The sequence below is a fragment of the Drosophila simulans genome, chromosome 3L, assembly GCF_016746395.2.
Source record: "Drosophila simulans strain w501 chromosome 3L, Prin_Dsim_3.1, whole genome shotgun sequence".
NCBI classification, from domain to species: domain Eukaryota; kingdom Metazoa; phylum Arthropoda; class Insecta; order Diptera; family Drosophilidae; genus Drosophila; species Drosophila simulans.
In genome coordinates, this window is record NC_052522.2 from 19032420 (window position 1) to 19055752 (window position 23333).

The following is a 23333-nucleotide window of genomic DNA, read 5'->3' on the forward strand; positions in this document are numbered from 1 at the left end:
ATAAATTCGAAATATAATTAGTTACGCAAATTCTAAATTAATTTATATGTATATATTAAGTGTAAGTGCGTACAATATAGCAAATAATTTCAACAATTTGTATTAATCTAGACTGAATATCTGAATTAGATATATGTATTAGATGTAAATTAATGACTACGTCAAAAAAAGAACTGCATAAGTATTAACTTTAATAGCCAGATACTTAAATGTGTTAATAATAAATAAAAGCAATAGCTAGCAACTAGTTATTAGTTTGATAAGCTGTAATAATGCCAAAATACATACATCCAAGGTAGATCCCTCCATTAAATTTGATTATGCTTTGGTATTTTATGTTTTAAATATTTACCTTGATATCAAACTTACTGCAAAAACTCCTTTACCACGCCTCGTTAGCGATTTCCGGTCCTTTTGTCGCCCACGCCCATCAAAGCCATTTTGGCCAAGTCCACGGGCCAGAGTTGCCAGGATCAGAAACAGAGCTGACGGCCATGAACTCGGGGAGTCAGAGAACTGGGGAATCCGAGGGAGGAGGCGGAATCTGTGGAATATAGAGCACACACCACACGAGCACCAGGTCGGTGGCTTATGTTTTATGCGGGCTCAGCGATGGTGAGGTGGGGGACATGGAAAGCCCATAGCCACAACCCGATCCCACGGCCAATCCGAGCTCCGACCGGTGAGAACACACGCCTGGAGCTGCCGGCTTGGCTTGGCTTTAACAGCATCTCGTTCGATGTTCCGAATTTTCGAGGATGTCCACCGATTGCTGCCCGGATGCGGGCAATCAAAATCTGTGGCCTACTTGACTGCCAGCTATTTGGACACGATTTGAGTTCGCCTTAGTTTGGCCAACGGTTTTCCCCCGAGCGTCAAACGGAACAGTTGGCATTCCACCCACCCACTAAACACCCCATCCATTCCCCCCGAATATCAAACACCCAACCCACCACCCACTTTTGCAATTTTGGCTAATAGAGAAGGTGCGCTGTGTTCAGTTTCATTTTTTCATCGGTTTTATTTTGCTTAAAGTTCCTTTTGGTTTTAATTGTCTTGGTTTTAAATACTCGTTTCATCTATTTGATTCAGTGCGTCATTAACTTAAGGTTTCCTTTTCATATACGTATAATATCTCTATATAAATATTTGGTTTAGTTTTATTTATCATACAAGTGAAACTTACGCTATCGAACGGCGAAAAGAAATGAAAATCGGGGGAATTCAGAAATGGAACTTAAGACATGATCTCCTTTCTCAAATTCCGTCTCATTGGGTCACTTTTTTCAGTTTTTTTAGTTGTTTCGGTTTTTAATTAAATATGCGTAGACTGTACGCAGTTTGACTATTTACACAGCTGTCTGCATTATATTGTTATTTACCATCGCGCAGCGTTTTCTTCCCGTTTCGTCTACTTTATTTTTGAACATTTCAAATAAATTATATGCAATGTTTTATGTGCGGTCATAATTCAATTTCTCCACCCCACGCCGCCCCCCACTTTTTACTCATTTTTTATCTTTGAATTCTACGTTAAACACAGTTGGCACAGAAATTTCCATAGTTTGGTTTGGTTGAGAGAAGGAACTGAACCGAACTGATGATTGAGATGATGTGAGTTTGTGTGAGTGACAATGGTGGCCAACGAAGTAGTTACAGCATTTTAGCCGGGCTTAAAGCTAACTATTTAAATGCCCTGCCAGCCGTGTTTTCCATTTTTTCGATTTTTGTCCTCAATTGGCGGCAGTAAAAATGCATTTTTGGCCTATGCGCCTTTTTTAATTAATTTAATTTCCTTTCGCTCTCGTATATGTTTCGGTATTATTTTATCTCTTATTCGAATGTGTGTAAAATATCCTATATGTGTATGCTATGCTGTGTGTCTGGAAATAATAACTAACTGCTCGTTTTTTATTAAATTGTACAAAGTGCGTTTTGTTAAATTTTCTTTCTTTCTTTTTTAGCTATAAATATTTAGGTTATTTGCTATCAAAAAATGCCAACCGAAAATATTTGATTTAATTTATGTATATATTTCCATTTACTTTTTATGCTGGCTAAATCATATATTTTTTATACACACGCTTTTCGGCAAAGTTTCATTCGAGTTGAAATTTTAATGGGTTTTTATGGATGTGGACTCTGCCGGCGTTGGCAGAGGTTCTTAAATTTTTAAAATTCCCACTGCAGCCAGTATTTGCTTTGCTTTCAGTATTCAGTTTCATAATTTTTGCCCTAGTTCAGTGTCTATAAAATAAAGTACTTATGTCCTTTTTCCGCTTCTTCTTGGTGTTGTTTGCTTAATCCTACTGCAACTGCCAAAAGTTTGATTGTTTATATGGGTTATGAGCCGTGTCCTAAATGGTAGTTTTGCATACAGTTTATTATTATTCTTCGCTCGTAGTTTTTACAAAGTCTATTAACTTTAGGAATGTTACTCACTGCAGCTACTTAAGGGGAATCGGTTTGTGTTCAAATTACGAACATAAATGCTGACGCAAACAAGTGATTGCTCGACAGAAATATTTACATTGATTGTTTTGTTGTTTTGTTGTCTAATCCTTTGGCAGTTCTCTCGATTAAGTGCAGTGAACATATCTCTGGTTTGGAGCTCTACTTAATTCATTAATAACAATTGCATTTAATTAACTTTCTGTATCGACTTGTATATAATAAACCACTAGGTGATGTCCTTTGCTTATGTGTGTTTGTGCTGTACGATAATAACAGAAAAGTGCTGCCTCTTAGTTGACTAGTTAGCTACTAGCTAGTACCTATACAATATACGCCCCGGTTCTGAGTACTCGTCATGTAAATGCTTCGACGTTAAACATAGTGTTTAAACATAGTTCAGTATGTGCATGCCTTAGATCACAACACTGTAGAGATTACCCTCGACCTTTCCCAACTCCTTTCCAATCGCTGCTAACAGTTTTTTGCCTAGTCTAACCGCTTAAAATTAGTGCCAGATTGGCCCTACGCATAGGGATCTGCTCTTTGAGTTGCTCTTCTATACAATTTCATTGTAGTTCATGATCTTCCATATAGTTGCTAAATGTCATTGGATTACTTCCTTTAATGGGTGCTGTGTGCTATGTGGTAATATGCCGAAGTCATCTACGAGCCGCCCACGAATTGTTGTTCTCTAGCTGATCTAGCTGGTTTAAAGGTACCTAATTTACAATAGTTTTATGTCCTCTATTCGCTTGTGTATGTAGTCCTAAACTCAAAAATTGTTAACTCTTATAATCGAACTAAATCACAATTATGTAAAGGTCAAAACGGGCTACCATGTGACTAGCAATAAGTTCATATTACTCGAACATTTTGAGTGTTTAAAAGTTGTGAGTGATAAGTTTTGATTTTAATTTGGAAACCTTGAATGTATGCAATTATAAAGATTTTTAGTTTGAACTCAAATATAATTTTTTGATATTGAAAGATTAATGATAGGACATAAAGATCGAGATACCTAACGAAGTTCTTACGGTGAACAATCCTGGCTCTTTCAGCGCTTTAAAATTAATTAGGCTTGAAGTTAAATAATATATACAAAGTAAAAACCATAAGCAACTCATCAACAGCATTTTCCTTATGACTACATACACACAACTTCGCTAGTGCGCAATTTGTTACTCCCAGAAGCGTTTAGAAAAAGTTATCGGCTTAAAATGTAGGTTCATTTAGTGTTGTCATACCTCCAGGCGTCGACTCTGTATCTTTAAAATCTCCAGGCCAGATTTTGAACGGGATCAGCGGACTGATCCATCGGTCAGGCCAGCTCCATGGAAAGCTCCACATGATCATAGGGGATGCCACAGCCGGCGGCAACATATCACACGGTGGTCTCCCGGTCCACGTGGATATATTCGACCGGCTGTAGTCCGTGTCAGGAGGCCGGATCGATGTACAGCGCCTCCTTCTTGAAGTCCTTCTTCAGGGTACCGATGCTGGCGGCGGACACGTTGCCGTTGCTCGCTCCGTTCATGAACCCGATGCCCACGCCCATCCCGCCCACGCCCATTCCGCCCATGCCGCCCACTCCGGCGCCCTTCTGCACCACCGACTTTTTCCGCTTCCTCATCAGCCCGAACATGCAGAATATCAGGCAGGCGGTCAGGGCTGCTGCAATGCATCCAAGTGCGGCGAAAACTCCGCCCGGCAGTTCCAGCAACTTGCGAGCGGTGCCGCACTCCTCCTCCGACTCATCGAAACCGCTGGGGCAGTTGTGGTGGCCTGAAAAGGAGAGATTACAGGGACACTTTTAGAAAATACTTTTACTTCTTAGGAGCAGCTTTCTAATCAGAATATTAATATCATTGTTATCACTCCAAATAGTCTTAGTCTTAGTGCGTTAAAGCTTTATATAGTTAAGCAGTTTCATCAATGCAATCCCGAGTTCGATGTATCTTTTTTATTATGCATATAGTTTCAAATAGATATTTTGAAAAGTATCTTTTATGTCAGTGTAAGAACAGATTCAGTATCCTAGATAGAGGTAGAGGCGCTGATTGAAAAATTGAAAGTAGATTGGGGTTTGGGAGGAGCAGCGCAGCTGGGTGGCCTATTCTAAGGTTACAAATTGAATGCAGTGTCACTCGAGTGGCCCGTGGGGTCCAAAGCTTGTTTAATGCCCTGGATTTTGCGGTTAACCAGCTCCAGATGCAGACGCGCCTGGCTGCCCATAAATAATTGAAGCTAAAAGGCAAAGCCCAGGCTAGCCTTTGTATTTTTTCCACCGAGCGTAAGTTTTAAAGAGTCTGTACGGCTTCTGGAGTATAAGTAGGAAAATTCAGGAAAATCAATGCAATTTTATACTTATGCATCACACAATCTTATTAGTACATATTAAGTGCAAAGTATCTACAAATTAGGCAACAAATTTAAAATAATTAAAATAATTTGACGGTGATTATAAGACACTTAAATATTGGTAAGCTCATGTAAATACAGAATGCACGGCGGATTCCTTACAAAAGGGTATTTCCTAGTCTATAAACTTTCCCACATTGCATGTACTTTTTTGCGCCCTTCATCTCCCAAGTGCATTGAAAATAAGTCTGCCACAGCTGTTGCGGCCATTTCGTGTTGGCCTGGTGCAGGACTGGGGGATAAACTTTTTCTGCAAGACATTTCGGAGTTTTGCCGCTGCGGGTTTGTCCAACAACCGGCCATCCCGCCGCCATCCCGCCAGTCGGCCAACAATCGCCAACAACCAGCAACCGCCGACAACGACAACCGACCAACGAAGCAACTAACAACTAGCAACCGACAACCAGCAGGAGTGGTGCACTGCAGCCTGGTGCAGCAGTCAGGAAACTTTGCCTGATTACAAGGACGTGGACAGCCCGCTTCGAAATTAACAGACAAGCCAGCCACAAGTGAAATTTTTGGTTGCCTTCTGCCGGCGGCACGCTGCAAATGGATAACCCAAATCCCCAAGACTGAGCGCCAAATCACGTACAAATAGTGCAGAGCTCCAGGCGAAGTTCCAGGACTCTCCTTGGTGATATGAAATTCCCAGAACCATCCTTGAAACCAGGCATACCAAAGTAAGGAGATAAGCCTATTGCTAGCTCTCTAGCGGAATTAATTTTCCTAAGAACGTTTCTACTGAATTTGGAGTTTGAATTTCCTTTAAATTCAAAATTTGCTTGATAATTCAACATGTTCTTTACTCAGAAGCCCTTTTCTTAAGTAGTTGCCCATTGACCCGAATTGATGAACGCACGAAAGTTTCTTGGCCACGTCGACTTCTATGAACTGCTTTGCATGCAGTGGTTCCATCCCAGAAACCCATCATTCGGCAACTCCCTGAGAAATGGTCTGTGGCCTCGACCGGCAATCTGTACTCACCATCGCACCACAAGCTGGCCGCAATGCATGCATCAATTTCAGGACATTTGTATTCGCAGTCGGACTCCTTGGGAAAGAATCCGAACTCGTTCAGCGTCTCGTTGGCCGTTGCTCCGCCTGCAGAGCCTCCGGCGTTGGCAGCAGATCCTGACCCGCTGGTGCCCAGTCCCCCAATGCCCGTGTTGGAGCCGGCTGCGGGCTGGGAGGAGGTCTGGGAGCCCATGCCCGTGGTCACGCTAGCGTTCACATGTAGGTCTAACTGCTGCAGCAGCGCGTTCTTGGTGCGGTGAATCTCGAGCCACGTGAAGGAAATGTCGCCGGGCTCCTTTAGGATTGGCTCCAGCACCAGGCTGATGGGTCTGAAAGAGGATATGTGGAAAGCGAGCTTGTAGGATCAGTGTTTTCAAAAGTTACTCATACCACTAAAGTACTAATAAAATATAAAGATTTGAATACTTAGAAATAATATTTTAAGATTGCTAAAAATCCTTTGTTCTCAAAGGACAAAGGACTCCACTCATGGTCCTGCTGATTTTCGTGCTCTACATAACTTTTGGAGCACCCAGCTATCTGGGTATGTCCTGCCCCATTTTCCTATCCCGACAGCCTAGTAGTTGCTCAAGTGCCACTAATTACTTGCAACTTTCAAGTTGCCACAGACAAAATATCTTACTCGTAGTTTGGCTTAAGCCGCGCATTAAGCGAGTTAGCCGTCAAAGTTTCGTTGGATGAAGTGCGGCACAATTGGTTTCACTTTAAGCCAATGAAACAAATATTCCCGAATGGGGAATTGCAAATTATACAACTATCTCGAAAGGATATTTCAATTATCTTGGATTTATTATGATGTTATCTCCAGCTGACTTTAATCCCTTTGAATTAATACACTTTAGTGCAATCACACTTCAACGTTTCGTTGCCTTATTGTGTGTGTGGTCATTGTAATTCACAGATGATTTGAAAAGCTCTCAATTAATTATCTAAAAAGGCTCGACACACTCATTAGCCAGCTAGGATATCCCGTGCAATGTCCAATTACCCTTTGGGGTCCCATAAAAATATGTTTTCACATGTCGTCCACAGTGCAATATTCCTTCGCTTCTTTTTCCGCCCATCCTGACTCCCTTTTTTATGTTCTGCGGCGACAAAATTGAGCAAAATGCAAACACGGACAAAGGGAGGAAGAGCTGACCATAAAATTTAATGGCAACACGTTAAGCGCAGAACCAGGAAAAGGACACAGGTTGGTCAACTGCCGGACTTTCCCCCAAGAAACGAGCGTAACGTCCAGGTTCACCGGTTCATTTCGGTGGCACGCACCTTGGACATAAAGTGCCGGAGCACATACGGCCAAGTTCCAGCGGGCAGAATGCTCTTACCCGTAGCGCCACCTTTCCACCTGTCTTCGCCTCATGCTCGCTTTGCATGGTTCAGGCGCACAGCACGGGTCACATGTTTAGTGGCTTTAAGAAAATACTAATCTCACTTGAAAGAAAGTAAGTATGATAGTTGTGTTGCTCTCCATGGGATTACTTTTTTTTCCGAAAGTTTTTCATTCAAATTAAATTTTCTTTAATTTTGTTATATTTGCATTGATTTTCCTCAGTATGCTTAAGCACAAACACTTTTCAGCATGAAAGCTGAAGTGCTCTTGCTGAAAGTACAACATGCCCAGCCAACGAATCTAAATGTAAATTTGTCTTAATAAATAAACAAAATGCAATTTTGTATTAATACTTTTTTTTTGACTTCAAAACTCCTAATTGGTTAACCGCGGCTGTATACATATGTTCATGTCTGACGGCCATGTTTGTTTGCCTGGACTTCGTCTCGTTTGCGTTTTCATTTTTTCATCTCCTATATAGCATATTTCTTTGCTCAATTTCCTGTATTTTGTTGCCGTCGTAGCCATTTCCTGTTATTGCATTTTTAAGCAGGACTTTTTGATGAAGCCTTGTGGAGCAGGGGGAGGGGAAGCAGTCTGATGCCGGTGCAAATAAGTGCACAAGTTTTTTGAAATATTAGCAACTATTAAAATGCAATTAATTTTGAGTGAAAAATTCCCAAAATACTCGACCTAAGAGGCTTTTTGTGTAGTCTTCAGTTGCTCGAGTGGACTAGCTCACATGCTCTTCATAATGGCAGGGAGTCCATGCGTCATTAGGCATGAATGTTTTCAAGTCCTGCTCTTTCTTTATTTGTTCTTGGAATATTTTCGAATCTTTCCCAGAGCATGGGTAATTGGTCGGGCAGACTTGTTGGGCGACACGACACCAGAGCGTGAAATTGTAAATAATTCAGTCTCCTCTACTAGCAAATAAATAAAGCACAGAAATGTTATCCACAATCTTTCTCAAAAGGGTCAATCGTTGTTGGTTTCCTAAGGTTATTAGTTATGTCTTTTGTATAATTCAAACCACATGGACTCAAGCAGAAAAACCAAATGAAAACTATTTGAAAACTAATATATTTTTAAAATTAAATATATAGTTCACTTACTTGTTCATGAACAAGGGCTGCCCATTGGTCCAGTCCTCGGAGAAGATGTGCAGCGACATTGGCCGCGGACCACTTTGGGCCGGGCACACCACCCTCATGGGTCGCAGGGGTCGTCCGGAGTATATCATCAGGCGGTTCTTGGTGTGACACCGCATGGCATCCTCGGAGGTGGGATCCACGGGCAGATAGGCGCCCCATGTCTGGACGAAGAGCGACCTCTCGGCCGATTGTGCTTCGATGTACCAGGCCAGGCCCTCGCAGCTTGCGTCCTGAGTCTTTAAAGGATACTTGAGTTCGTCCTCTCCGCCGGCGCCTTTGAGTTTCAACTGCTTCCTGCAGTCCGGTTGCCTCTTGAATTCGTAGGAAGCCGAGAAGAAGACATCCGCAAAGTCCTCCGATATATTTAATCTCGTGACCGTGAAGGACAGCTCCATAATCCTCGAATGCGAAACGAAAGTGAGCGGTGCATTGCTGTACAGGGCACTGGAGTTATCGCAGAAGCAGCCCAGTTGGATTTTCACGTCCCTAAATGGAACATCGAACAGTCGCAGCTCCGTGATGCGGCCCTCCGGATCCAGTTGATTGCAGCGGGGTCTGCCTGTATGCAGATCCGAGTCGGTGGTGCAGGCTGTGCCTTCTCCGAAGGACACGTTATGCAGGACCAGTTTCACCCTCTCCGAAGGACCCGCTTCAAAGCGATACAAGCAGGTTATGTTCTTGGCTCCGCCTCGTCCGTACAGAAACACATTCCTGGGAACCTGGATGTTGCCCTTGCGCTTCTTGAAAATTCTTGAGCAGAGTGGCGGCACCGGATCTTCTCCCCGTCTTCCTGCCCAAGTCTCGCCACCCTGCTCCGTGTCCACAAACTCGTAGTTCAGAGCGAACTGCGCGGGAAACAGGGCGGTGCCGGTATGCGTGTGGAACTCCAGTTTCTGTAAGGGGAAATGGTAATAAGTGAGTTGGAATACTGTGAAAAACTGTTGCCTTCAATGAGATTACAATAAAATGGTATTTTAAAACGAACTAAAATTTGCACCGGTAGCAACTTTCAATATTTTCAAAGCTCTGCTCAGTTTATAAAGTATTTACAAGCTTTGTAAATCGTTATATTGAATAATTATATGAGGAAAAATGCTGTGAAAATGATTTGTCCTACATTTTACGTAATATTCAACTTCAATGAATATTTCGCTAAAGGAATCAACTGTGCCATGTTAAATTTATTTTTGGAAACTATTTAATATTGACAGTGCCAGCTAGTGCACATGTGTATTTAATTTAGGGGAGCTTATGGATATTTCGTAAAGTTCTTTATGACTGCACGGAGAGCGCGGAATTGCACAATGCGCGGCGGCTTCAATTTGGCATCACAATATTTGCAGTTCATATTTGTCAACGAGGAGCGACGTCAAAAAGGCTAAGCAAGCTTATTGCGGTTGTCTGTTTGTCCGTGCATGCCGTCAATGCCGCCCCCTTTCCCGCCCACGGCAACACCAACGCCCACTTTGCCTTTGTGTTGCGTGCGTGTGGGGGTTGGGGGTACTATGGCTTTGGCGAATTTGAATTTGGCGCCTGCCCCTGGGAAATTCGCTCTGCTCCTTCGTTATTTGTGCACGTCTGGCGATGCAGTCGAGTGTTTAATTTGATTAATTTTGTCAAGTTTAAAGCAAACACGAATCACTCTGCACTCTGCCAAAAAATTCCCAGCTTCCGGCTGCCAGTTTGCAGCTCTTCAGTTCTCCAGCTGCGTTTTATTTATTTGTGAGGGTCCTTGGGCGTGCCAAATTGGGCACTCGGCACTCGGCAGCCAAGGTGCAGTCACAAAGTCCGTGTTCCCCCACTGCCTAATTTTTATTTTATTTTATTTTATTTTTTTAAGCACCGGCCAAAACAAGGAAAACAAACAGTGCCAGCTGACAAATTAGAAAAGTCCTTTGCACAGTGGTTGCCATTGTACGGGGAAAGCGGCCAAAAATACTTCTAGTTGAGGTAGACAACTTAGCACAACATTTTCTTATTTTTGTAGCAAAATTATATGAAAAAATCAGCCGGATCGAACCACTATAGCATATAGCTGCAATATGAACGATCAGTTTGAAATAAAGTGTTACGGGACCAGTACGGGAACACCTGGGCAATGTTTATAAACAATAAACAAAAAGAATTATTAAGTTAAGTGGAAATGGACGTAACGAAACCTCCAACGAAAGATCGCAAACATAAACAAAAAACATCTGGAACTTTATACTAAAAACAACACAAATTTACGAAAAACACAAAACGTCGTACATATAATTTTTTTTAAATATACTAAACACCATTATCTATTATACGAATGCCTTTCATTGCAGAGTAATGCGATTTATAAGGTTTTTTATTGACTTTACGGACAGCTTTACAGCGATTGATATCATGCTGTCTCTTTCGATGATATTCTTGATGCGGACAGTTAGAGCAAAACAAAAACATGAATAAATTTGAATAGCTAGACCAATTATGAGAAAGTAATGATACATTTAAAGACAAAATTAGGACTTTGATTTTCTTATTTTTGCCATATGGGGGGAACCACTGTGCTTTGGTTAAGTTCTAATTTTCCCGAATTGATTGTGATGCCAAACGCAGCCGGAAGGTAGGCTACGGTTTTTATTGGTCTGCCGGCGGCGAAGCTAAAGTGTTGCCTACTTTTAGGCTGCTGCAACTATCCAATTACAACCGGAAGTGAGTTAAGTGAGATGACTTCGATCAGAAAAAAACTAATTTTTGCTGTATCTTTAAACATATTAAATAGTGGTATATTAATGCTAAGGTTGAACTTCTTTTCCAATTTAGCTGAATAAATGATCAAGATGCCTGTTTGCAAAGATAACTATTGAATATTGATGACTGGCAATTTAAACCAAAACGTTTACTACATTCCATTTTTTTGGCATTGACATAATTAGGTGGTTTTAGTGTAACTTACCAAATCCCTGCCGGTGCTAACGTAGCTCTCCAGCGGACTGCAGGGTCTCTGTTTGTTGCCCCCCATCACGGCACTACTTCCGCTCACTCCGCTTCCAATGGCAGTGTGATCGCACAGCTTCGGAGTCTCGTAGTCGTAGATCTCCAGCATGAGGCGTCGCTTGCCCTTGGTGCTCATCAAGGCCACCGCACTATTGCGATCCGAGCTGACGACCGCCGCTGCCGAGACTTCCTTGGAGGACTTGCCGCTGGAAATGTAGTTAAGGCTTTCCTTGACCCCGGATATGGGCTTGCCGGAGCCAGCGGATCCAGCTGATCCTCCGCCAGGACCTCCACCCTGGTAGCCGCTGTACTTGTTCTCCTGGTTGAACACGCTCGACTGCGTGGGGCCGTAGATGTAGGTGTCCACCGGATTCCAGGCATTGTCGATGTTCACCCGCAGATTCCGATTCAACTTCGGATTACTGGCACTGTAGTAGTAGCTGCCGTAGTTGCTCTGGTTAAGGAGGGTCGGCTTGCCCCCGTCCGCCGAGGAGGCAACGGGGGGTGGCGGGGGCGGTTGGCCGGTGGTTGAACTTGTCGATTTCATGGGCACATATGTGCCATAGCTGTCCCACATCCTCAGGCGCGTTATCCAAGGTGGCAGATCGCTCTGCAGGAAGACAATTGGAGAGCGAAAAGAAAGCGAACGCATGTTATTGTTTAATTCTATTGTTGACATTATTTTAAGGTGCACTGAGAGAAACTACACAGGAGAGTTTCATGTCTTAAGAAAACTATACCAACTTCTAATGCATATGCTTGGGAGTTAACAATTAAAGGTGATTAACTATATAATTAAATATGATTACACTAATTATCAATATACTTAAATAGCATTTGTTTCTTTTGTAATGGTTTTCTATGATTTGAATTGTTTGGCACTACAAAATTCGATTTCCCTTATTGAATGTTACGAATATTTTTCCTGAGTATTTGAGTGTGAGTCGTGCCATTCATTGCGTTTTTCACGCTTTTCCTTTGGCTCTCTGTTGTTTTTCCTTGTTAGCTTGCCCGCTCGCCCTCCGTTTGTCACATGTCATATTCAAACAGTTGCAAGTGTGAGTTATTTGTCGTTTGTCACTGTCCCCAGTAGAAAGGCTCCACACTCGTCGGCTTTGTAGTTGTAGTCGCAGTCTTTGCATTCCTCACAGTCTCCTTGTTGTTGTTTGCAGGCATTAAATATTTTTCCTAGACGCCTCCTGGCTGACAATGTTTATGTTTTCTTCCCCCCGCCCCGCATTCCGCTCCATTCCGCCTAGGCCCTGATTATTGTTGACTGTGTTAATAATGAAAAAGACAGTTGCAAACAGCTGTGGCTTGGCTGAAGAAACTGAACTGAAGTTACAGACTCCGGACCCAGACGAAGTGTCGGCCCAGAAACTAACTGACAGCCGTTTAAGTCCGCTGCCTCTGTTCATTTCATTTACTTGATTTGCTTGACGATGCAACAGCAACATTTGTGCACTTAATTCTGTAAAGTTAATCCATGAAATTAAAGTCTAAGAAGTGCAAACAAATAAAACAAACTACTGAGTCTTAAGAACAATTTTAAATCTATCTTAAAGTACGCTGCACATTTAATAGCAGGAATTCACTTATCTTCTTTTAATTAGTACATTGCACTAATAACCCATTTAAAGCCAGTGTAAGTCCCTTTTATTTGGCAAATTAGTTATTTTCAGTCACAAATATTTGGAAAATGTTACCCATACGAATTCATAGAATGCTACGACTGCCAACATTTTCTCTGCTTTCGAATTCATAAAATTCCTGAGACAAACCACATCAATAAAACACACTACACTTGCTGCACCTTGATTGCTTTTGCAATTTCATCAAGGCATTTTCTAGAGATGAGGCTGTGGAAACTCCTCATCTGTCGTCTTATCAGATAAATTGCCAGCCGCTTTTCATACGCTCAAGGTCGTTCTCTGTCTAGACGCATATCACGTGAAACTGGGGGCTCCTAATTTATTTTTGGTAGACACACTCAGCGAGCGCTTGTGCAACTGTGGTGCCAATTAATTTGGCCAAAACGATTGGAAAAGCGGAAGGAGAGCAGATAAATGGTGACTGAACTCTCTGCCAACACCCATACAATTGTCTTTTCCGTTTTTGGGCCACGCCCCCCCGCAGGATGCTCCTCTGTCCGTGTCAATTGCAGTTGCCTCATCTACACTTTAAATTGCGAAAAATGAAAAGCTGCCAGCAGCACACAAATAAACAAAAAACGAGAAGGAAAATATATCGAGGGGGCAGTCAGCGAAATAAAGCAAAACAACTTTGCAGTAACACCTAGCACACCCACACCGCCCAATGTACACTGGGAAAAATTGGTAGTTAGCACATGAAAAAGTCGAGCTAGTAATAAACTGAAAATTATCTTTATCTACATAATTATTATTATTAAGCACATTGTTATGGTGAAATATTAAATTTTGTTAAATTTGTTGGATCTAACAACTCCTAAGTTATAAATTTTTTGTTCATTTCATTTCATTTTGTTCATTTCATTTCCTTGATTTTTATACAAATTCAAAATCAATAGTTTCGAATATAGTATCATATCATCATTTATGTCGAGGAAAAAGGAGTATACTTTTAGTGTAGCTTATATTTCTTAATCTGGATAATAAAGTGATTGCTTTCGCAGGTTTCTGGTTCTGTCAAAGTAAGCACTGTAATTTTTTCTCAGTGCATTCATCTCGCCCCTCTTAAGCGGCTACAAACGGGAGTACAATAAAAAGTGACAGGACAGAAATATGTGTAAAATAAAACACAGAACGGGCGACTCCAGTGGGCGGAGGTGGGCGGTAGTGGGAGTACTGGAATGGAATCGGCAAAAACAGTTCATGAATTTTGTAACAGCGAGGCAAAGTGACACAAACAAAAACAGCAGGTACTGCGAACTGAAGTCATTGGAACGTGGGCGATACCATTTTTAGGGGCCGGGGGAGGGTAGGGCGGGGATAACGACAAGCTCACAAACAAGTGAATGTGAATTTTCTAAAATAAAAAAGAAGCAAATGGAAAAAACAAGCACCACCACCAGCACACAAGAGAAACCGAGGCAAAACAAACTTTTTAAATTAAGAACCAAAGTTAAAACTCGCCGGCGAAATAAAAATACAATGGCAGTGGGACTCGGAATGGGAATGATTGGAGTGGCTGTGGAGCAATGCTGGAAATACTTGTAATGCGACGACATTTATGAGACCGCGCAAAGCGTTGACATGTCCCCCATATCATTCCATTTCACCTTCTATTATTTCCATTCTGTGATCTTTGGCCCCACCGAACACGCGGAAAATGTTGGGGAGTTCGGAGCACTCAGACAAGCAGCTTTGAAAGTTGACAGCGGATTCCGCTTAGAGATTTTGGCCTTTAAAGTTAAGTTCGTCTGCCTTTGCAAGGGCAATTCAAAAAGTTTTGAGCAGCTTGTGAACTCTACTTAATTTCAACTCGAATGATCAGATTAAATATAGGATTTTATAGTGAAAGATACAAAAGTATTTAAGTTAAAATATAAGTATGCTTGCAACTACTACTACAACTACTACGCTGTCATGATAACTTTGAGTTATCAAAGGCAAGTTCCATATAAATTATTAAGAGATATTAGGTATGATAACCATGTTTTGTATCCTTTTGCTCTGACTTCACTGCTCTGCGCTGCCTTGAGCCTGAATCACCGCACTTTAATATAAATCAGGTCTGCTTGTCGCGGACTCTCCAACCTGCAACTCGAATGCACTTTCGCGTGGCCTAGCCCAAATGACCATTCAGTTATCTGGGGACAGGGGGCGCCATTTCATCCTTTGAGGGACCCGCTGACCCGACATGGCGAACTCAACATTCTACCTTGACACAATTCACGGACCGTTAGGCAGGCGACAACGAACATTTAAAATGCACACACACACACACACACCGATGTGATGAGAGCACTAAGAAAAATTGCCACTAAGTTGCATGTATTTTGAATACTAGAATTTAGATGTGTTTTATAGTTTGATTCCATAGTACAACTATAGTAAAGTGCACTTAGAACCTTTGTGTTTACTTGACGTTAATGCCCTGCAACATTCGTATTCGTATCAATTTGTTTGCTCTGCAGCAGAGACAGAGACAGAGGTACGAGCGTAGAAAGAGATGACAGGACATTACTATGGACGCTTGTTTTTGTTGGCTGTGCCGCATTTTGACGCAGTTGCCTTTGCTGGCGGGCGGACTTCAGACTTAAAAATGTCTCGTTAGGAGTTGCGTAAGCTTTCACTTAATTATACATTTTATACGGCGCATTTCTATGGCTGCATTTTTAATTGGCCAGCAGAGACAAAGTGTCGACCGACTGGCACTAATAGCAAGACATGTAGGGGGCTCTGGAGCTATAGGTGGGGCCAAAGGGAGCCCAAGACAATGGCGAATGGAGGAGACGCCGCTGGCGTAGACGCAGTGCATTTAAGAGACAATGCAAGCGGCAACCACCCACTTTCGCCCACATCCACCCACCTTTCCCCGAGCTCTATACGCCTGCATCCCTCCCCCGGGCACAAATTTTATGCATTTATGTAAACGGTTAACTATAACGGCAGCAGAATCCTCACACTGGACAAAATAATGGTTGACATTAAGGATTAATTCGATGCATTCACAATGACTTTGTTAATGAACGTATATCTTAAATGCAAATGGTATAAATCTCATTTTCTTATTGACTTGAACTATCAAGGCTTTAGTCAAAGCTTATGCTAAAAGCGATATCATTTAAAAGTATTATTTTGAGAATATTCTATTACAGCTTTCTATGAGGATGCTTCCAAATTAATATATCTAATTAAGTACGAACATAAATGTATAGTTGTTGAGCACATCCTATAACAGGAATCGAAACCCCGATAGATTGACTTATTCACTCAAAGATATCTCCTTGCTGCACATGACCTTACTCAACTAAAAACGCATTTTCTCTCAGTGCATACCCACCCCCGTCCCGCGACATCCGTTCGGTTAAACGCTTTATGGCGCAAACACAGACGCTCAGCAAAACTCGACTCAACTCACCCGTCCCAGCGTATTGTTGTCGTGTATCGCCTGCTGCAGGATCTGCAGATTGTAGCTGGTGAACGATAACCAAATCAGGTCACCAGGATATCCGTGAAAGTGGTACGTGCATGTCGTATTCGGCGGAAGCGTGTGACGCGGACTCACAATGCGTCCCATGCGGCCGCGCCGCGAGAATAGCACATCATCTGGAAAGGGGGCAAAAAAAATCAGGCGAGTGAGTGGATGAGATTATAGTATTCATGCAGGCGTGCATATAACATATAGCATATATAGGATATAGATACAGATATTTATGTACACCGACGAGCTCGGTGCCTCGTCCTTGCCGACTTTTTAATATGTCCTAAGAACACTGTATGACAAGCGGCTTACGCGTGATTTAGGTTAATTTACAATGTGTGTCTGGCGGGGGGATTTTCCCTTTGTTTTTACACACTCTCTGTATGCGGATAGTGATTACGAAATTGGGCGGACTGTATACCAAAAGAATTATTTTAGACATAATTAAAATAAATTATGTGTGAACACATTGTAACTAATTTAGCAACAATTTGCCTGGTCCTGCTTTTTAGATAATTAAAGTCCTCTGCGATGCATTCCATTGTTGATGCTGCCTTCATGTCTAATCTCTTGTTTTTAATTTCTGGCCATACCCTTTCATTAATCACAGACAACTTTGCTCAGCATTTGCGCCGAATACAATGTTAAAGCTCCGGCAGTTGCCTAATGCCACAATTCCGGCTCTCGGCTTTAATTAAAGTGGGCAAAAAGGAAGCGGCAACAAAGGAGCCGTGGAACAAACCAGGCTAACAACGCGCAGAGCAAACCAAAACCCAGAGCTACACAGCTTCGGCCTGGGACAACTTTGGCAACTTTTGATTCAAGTGACAAATTAAAAAAGGCAGCGCGAGCAAAACAACGCCGCAAAAAGTGGAGGAGCCAGGCAAGAGCAACATCTACTCGGCGTTTCAATTGGCAAAAGTCGCCACGTTTCGTAGCAATGCGCCAGCAGGAAAAGCTGGAAAATGCGGAAAAATGGGGGAGCGGGACGGGTGGAATGGGAAAAGCGTGGCTGGCTGAAGTGCCAGTCGATATAAAGGAAACAATCGTCAACGGTATCGATGATAACACCTGCGTCGATTCTAGCCGCTGCGACAGCTTTTCCAACTTGCCGGCGAAAGAGGCCAGAAGACTTTTGATGTGTGCCGTGCCGCATCGAGTGGCAGGCTGGAGGGAGAAGTAGCTGCAGCTGCCACAAGGCAAAAGTTGCCGGCCCACTGAGCCCGCTTTTCTTCTTCTCTTCATTTTTTATTTTTGGCTGGGGAAAAGTTGAGGAATAAAGCCAGTTGCAGGATTGTTCCTCACACTTGAATACACTTCGAGAATCATGGCTAAAATAATGCTGTTTCTAAGCCTGAAGTGGGTTGTTCCTCTTGAATATGATAGTTAAGCGGTTAAGTGAGACAAATAAGCAAGTATTTATTACATTGACTTTATATTTACATATCATTATGATACGCAGATAACACAGTCAATATAAACAACTCAAAGAAGTAGCTTATTTCTTTTAGTGCACTGTATGCGAGAGTCCTAGCTAAGTAATACGTTTTTATGAGATTTTTATTGTCACATTTCGCTGGCTGTGGCATATAAAAGTAAAGTGGCCTTTAAACATGAGCTGCGCCTCCAGAGCAGCGAATGCTGCAGCATGCTGGATGGGAGTTTAAAAAAAGTGTTGCCTACATTCGGGCGTCGCGTATGAAAGGTGTGCCATATTAAATACGTACATTGTTTTTGAAACCGCAAATCCATTGTTCATTCCATTTCTGTCATTTGAAATATACAAATCAAATTTAACTCGCATTTCGAATGCAGGCGACTGTATGGTTTTTAAGGCCCTTCCATGCGCAGAGTGGATCAACCGAAGTGAACATTCATAAAATTTGCAGTCGAAACTGTCAACAGAAATCCCAATAACATTTTTCAACTCGCTGGGGAATTGTGATTTCACATAGCAACTAAAATGCGCAAAATAATCGACAACTCGCCACATGAAAGTTACATACACATATGCAGGGATACAAGTGTTTGCGACTAGCAAATGCATATGGCACGTGAAATGTAATCATTGGCCATTCCGGCCCTGGCATGTGAATTAGTTAACAGATGGCCAGGAGCACTCAGTACTAGAGATGGCAATAAAGCCTGAATTAGCCATGAAATATATTTGTACTTCTAATATCGTGCAAGTACCATAAACGAATGCAATTAAATTTATGTGTATCACAGCTTCTCTAATAATTTATGAATGTTCTAATAATAAGTTAATAAAGTTCCTTTGTTCTAATAATAAGTTAATAAATATCCTTTGTTGAATTTATGGATGTTCTATACAGAATTATTCGTTAAAAGGAAGGCAATTCTTTAATTCCTCACGCATTTGATGGCTTTAAGGATTTATGTTCTATACAAAATGGTTCTTTATTCCTTAGATATTTTATTTAAGTTTTTTCTGAGAACTTCGAATAGTATCTAGTGGCATCCTGAATGAAAAAAACTAAGAACAGTCTCACGCGCACACCTCTAACTTCCGGTGGAACTCATCTGGCTTCAGTTGCACGAGTCGGCTGTAATAAATTTCGCTTCGACACATTTGCGCTGACTGCGTGGGCTTACAACAATAAGAGTTGCCATAGCCATCGGGACCCGCCAGATATATGGCCACTATATGGTCTCGCACACACGTACGGAATAATTCAAGGCAGGACTGTGTGGGTGCGTAATAGTAGCAATAATAATAATATGCTTATCAGCTGGCCATAAAGTGCGACTATCGAGTGGCAACACTGCGCAGACAGGTGTGTTTGTGAGCCTGGGAACCCTGGACGCATACCCACACCTGGAATAGGAAAACCGCAAGCGCTGGCAATAAAATGGTTATTTCTGCGATTTATTATTAGAGTGCATTTGGGCCGCCGGCGGTGGGGAAATGTTGGTGGCACGGCCACGTTGGCTTTGTATTTTTTGCCTTGGCCAGCAACCGCAAAATGTAGTCGCAACACATTTGGGGCATTAAATTATGGGGTGTTACCTTTATTGATTGCGGGCGGAGAGGCAGGACTTGGTCCTGGAATCCAACTATTGCTGATTGAGTAGCATTTCCATTTCCATTCAGGGTCCTTTTTCCCGCTGATTGTTTACTGGATTGGATTGCCGCCGCGGTTGCTGTTTTTCGATTTCGCATTTCGGGCCCCGACGAGTGCGCAAATTAAATAGAACTCGCCCCGCGGGCTGTGTTATGTATATAGTTAGTGTGGTATATCTGCCCATGGCGAACTGGCCAAGTGGAGCTGTTTATTTTCGTTTTATGCTGCATTACATTCAACACATTCAAACAATTAGCCAGACCGAAACCAAACCCCAATCGAGACTATTCCAAACCGGAGCGGACCATTTAAAATGCAAGTGGGCTCCACTGCGAATACTGTATATATCACTTAATGGATTGTCACGCATATTTGATGGCGCTGAATTGGTTTTTGTTGAAGTGCCGGTGGTAAATCGCCATAAGCCTAATGGTCATTCAACATTAAATTGATAACTGCCCCAGACGATCCCTTTTTTCCCTGCAAGTTTTTGCCAATTTCCCGCATTCTATGCATATATATGTTTTTGTTTAATTTAAATTAAGGGATGGATGCCTGTTTGAATGAGTTGGCTCTGATTTTAAAGCGGATATTAATTGGCTCAGCTACTTTTTATAAAAAGCGTATATAAAGGATACTTGCACTAATTTCAATTGAAATTAATTTACTCGCTATCCTTTTAACCGTCGGAGCCCAAGTTCCCTACCGATTTGATATTTTGTTTATTGGCTACCGAAACCGAAACCAAAAATAAACATTTTAAGTTTAGCCATGGCCAAAACGAGTGCAACAAGAATAACAAACCCCAAGCCGAAAAGCGAAATATGATTGGTCCGGCGCGCAGAGCAAATTAAACGTAATAAATAATAAATGTGTGGCAAACAAAAACATTCGCTTTTAGCCCCGCTTTCCCATTTGGCCACCACATTCGCTGATTATATATACGTATGCGTATGCATCACATCGACCAAGTTAATTATGTTTTTGTGCACTGCCAAACCGAAATTTACGAAATTTCCAGCCGGGGCAGAAAGTAGCTTAATAAATATATGCAGGGGCATGCCCCATGTCCCCAATGGGAGTTTCCGTATTCTGGTTGTTTGCCCTAATAATTAATTTCCATGGAAAATTAAGTTGCCAAAGCTTTCAGCCAATTAATGTTTGGTTGCACCAAAGCCGAAGGTTTCAGAGGGCCAGATGGAACGTGTTGTAGCCCTTTAAAGCAATTTGGCTATTTTCGGGCAAGCAAGCTGGAATATTTTCCATATTTGCCTAAAACTCAAATCCCACAAAAAATGGCACACAGTTAATAGAGAGTAGCTAGAATTTTGCCATCCATTGACAAATTCAAAATTAAATATTGATATTACATAAAAGCGCATACACACATGCGAACGCACACACACTCTCGCACACATTCGAATGCAAATAAAATGTTGCCGTTATGTGCAAATATGCTAATTTGTTGTTTGCCAATCATCTGCCCCACCACGCCCCCGCCTCCAACCAGCCCCTCTTGGCCAACTCGGTTGTTGTTTTCAATAGCTTCCTCTTCCCATCCGCTGATTGCAAACAAAATTGCAACTCAATAAGCAAACTAAACAGCAAATATTCGCCGGCTTCTCCGACATCGCAAACCCATTTGCTTCGATTTTCCCATTGAGGAGCATTGAGGAAAACCGGGAAAATCCAGCTGATATCAATGTATCGCACAAATAGGTTTTAATTGTTAGCTATTCGGTATTTATTTATATTTTCCCTAAGTTTTTATTTGCTTATTTATTATATAAAATTTTAAAAATGTAAAAATTCAGGATCAAAATAATTTCAGGTATGGAAAATACTTGAAAATCTCTTAAAAATGGAAAGAAATGTAGGAACTTACTAATAATTTAAACCAAATGGCTAAAATAAATCAACTTCTAGAATTTAATTATGTACCTCCCTTCACGCATATGCTGTTTAATTGATGTTGTTAATTAGCGTACTAAACACAATTTGATCAGCTAATTTTGTGGGTATTTTTCGTGGCTCTTTCGTCCTTTCATTTTCGCAAAACACCTTTAATTTTACATGTTACATTCTAACCAACCTTCCCCCATTAAATAAAAGTTCCTTTGTCTTTGCCGCCGTTCCACGCTTCATTGTTTGCTTTCCCTTTCTTTGTTTTCGTCTGTTGACTTTATGAAATTAAAAAGGAAAATTCCCACAAACGTTCCGGGAGACGAGGAAAAGTAGCAGGAAAATTGAAAGGTTTTGCTTAAAGTTTGCTGAAAAACTTTGCGAAACTTTAGGTGTAACAACAGCTGAGGGCGGCGCTGAAAAAATGGCTGAAGTTGGCAGGGGAAATGGGTAAATGGGTTGGTGTGAGCAGAAACTTAAGTTCAGCGGGGCGAGTTGGCAATTCCCCCAACTATGTCATCAACAATAATCCGTAAATCAATGAACAGAAAAACGTCAAAACAACTTTTCCGGAATTAGCAAGGGAATCCCGTCGAAACTCCGGCTGTCACATAAGGTTAAAATGCGAATGTTGAAAGCTTTTTAATCTCAGCCTTTTTTATCAAGCCATTAAAAATTGTAACTCATTCTTTATTAAAACTCGAGTGTATTTCCTATCCTATATTTCGCTGATTATTTCATAAAATGTTTACAAGCGTTTCCATAGGCCAAAACATAAATCGAATGTGTTCCTTGGTTCGTTGGGCAATAAATTTTCGGCATCTGTGATTGCCCGTTTTCCATCGCAGCCTCTGTATTCCTGCTGCTTAGTTGGCATAAATGATTTGAGCAAATCTTACAGCAATTCCATGCAGGATAATTTATTACCCAATTTTGATTGGCGACATTAGATGTGAGAACAAGTTGCCATGGCAATGGACATGTTAAATATTCGCAGGATGAAGTTTTTCCGCTTTTGTGGGCGCTCAATGCATACGGGATGATGTTCGGCTGGAGTTGATTAGCACTAATTAGGGAATCCGGACGGGATTGAGCATTGGTATTGATTGGGTCAGATAACGCTTGGCTGACGGATAAATCCTTTTAGGAAATAATTGGATCGACAATTGGCAGCTATGACAATGGCTATGAAAATACCCAAGAACTTTTGGCAAGCGCTGTTGTGCGATTGATTTAAACGTACTTTAAACGATTGCAGGGCTGTCAGCGGAAAATGCAAGCAAACAAATTGTAATTAAAATCGACACACACCACAGAGCCAGAGGGTTTTCTTCACTGGCTGGGCGAAAAGTTGCGAATTTAATTAAAGTTAATTGAAAAAGTTATGGCCAAATCAAACCAAATTAAATATGCAACAGATTCAGTTACGTAATCAACGCAATAAGTGAAACCCGAGCCGGACTTCTGCACACAAAGCATCTGCATCTGCATTTGCATCTGCAGTTTATTAATCATACGCCGCGTGGTCCCAGCGCATTATTTGCGTTGAATATTCTACGAGAATTCTATTGAAAACCGCACACTGATGATTATGTATAACATTGCAATGACCTTTGTTGTTCATAATAAATTGTCCTTGTTTCGCCCGTTCTCTGGCTAAAATTTCAAATATTCAAATACAAATGCATATTGAATTTTAGCCTCCCCATGCTTAATGATGTTGTTGTTGTTTGTGTTTTGCGAAAAGGGGGGTTTTTGCGGAGTGGGGCCGCAAATAAAACCGCACACAGCGAACAAATGAAAGCAAAATGAAACGATAAATATTTGGTTTTCGTTAAAACTTTAATTAAAATCATG

The 23333-nt window shown here is 41.6% G+C and overlaps 1 protein-coding gene across 1 annotated transcript in view; it reads right to left on the bottom strand.

The window, feature by feature from the left end:
• Window positions 1-996: 996 nt before the first annotated feature.
• Window positions 997-23333, bottom strand: part of LOC6738675 — a 67510-nt gene continuing 45173 nt past the window's right edge. Inside the window, exons 10-14 of the mRNA XM_016169253.2 lie at window positions 16426-16613; window positions 11321-11971; window positions 8356-9287; window positions 5857-6215; window positions 997-4236 (exon numbers count right to left, since the gene is read on the bottom strand). Coding sequence (XP_016032504.1) covers window positions 3890-4236; window positions 5857-6215; window positions 8356-9287; window positions 11321-11971; window positions 16426-16613 — 2477 coding nt within the window. The 3' untranslated portion in view covers window positions 997-3889. The remainder of the gene's footprint in view (window positions 4237-5856; window positions 6216-8355; window positions 9288-11320; window positions 11972-16425; window positions 16614-23333) is intronic.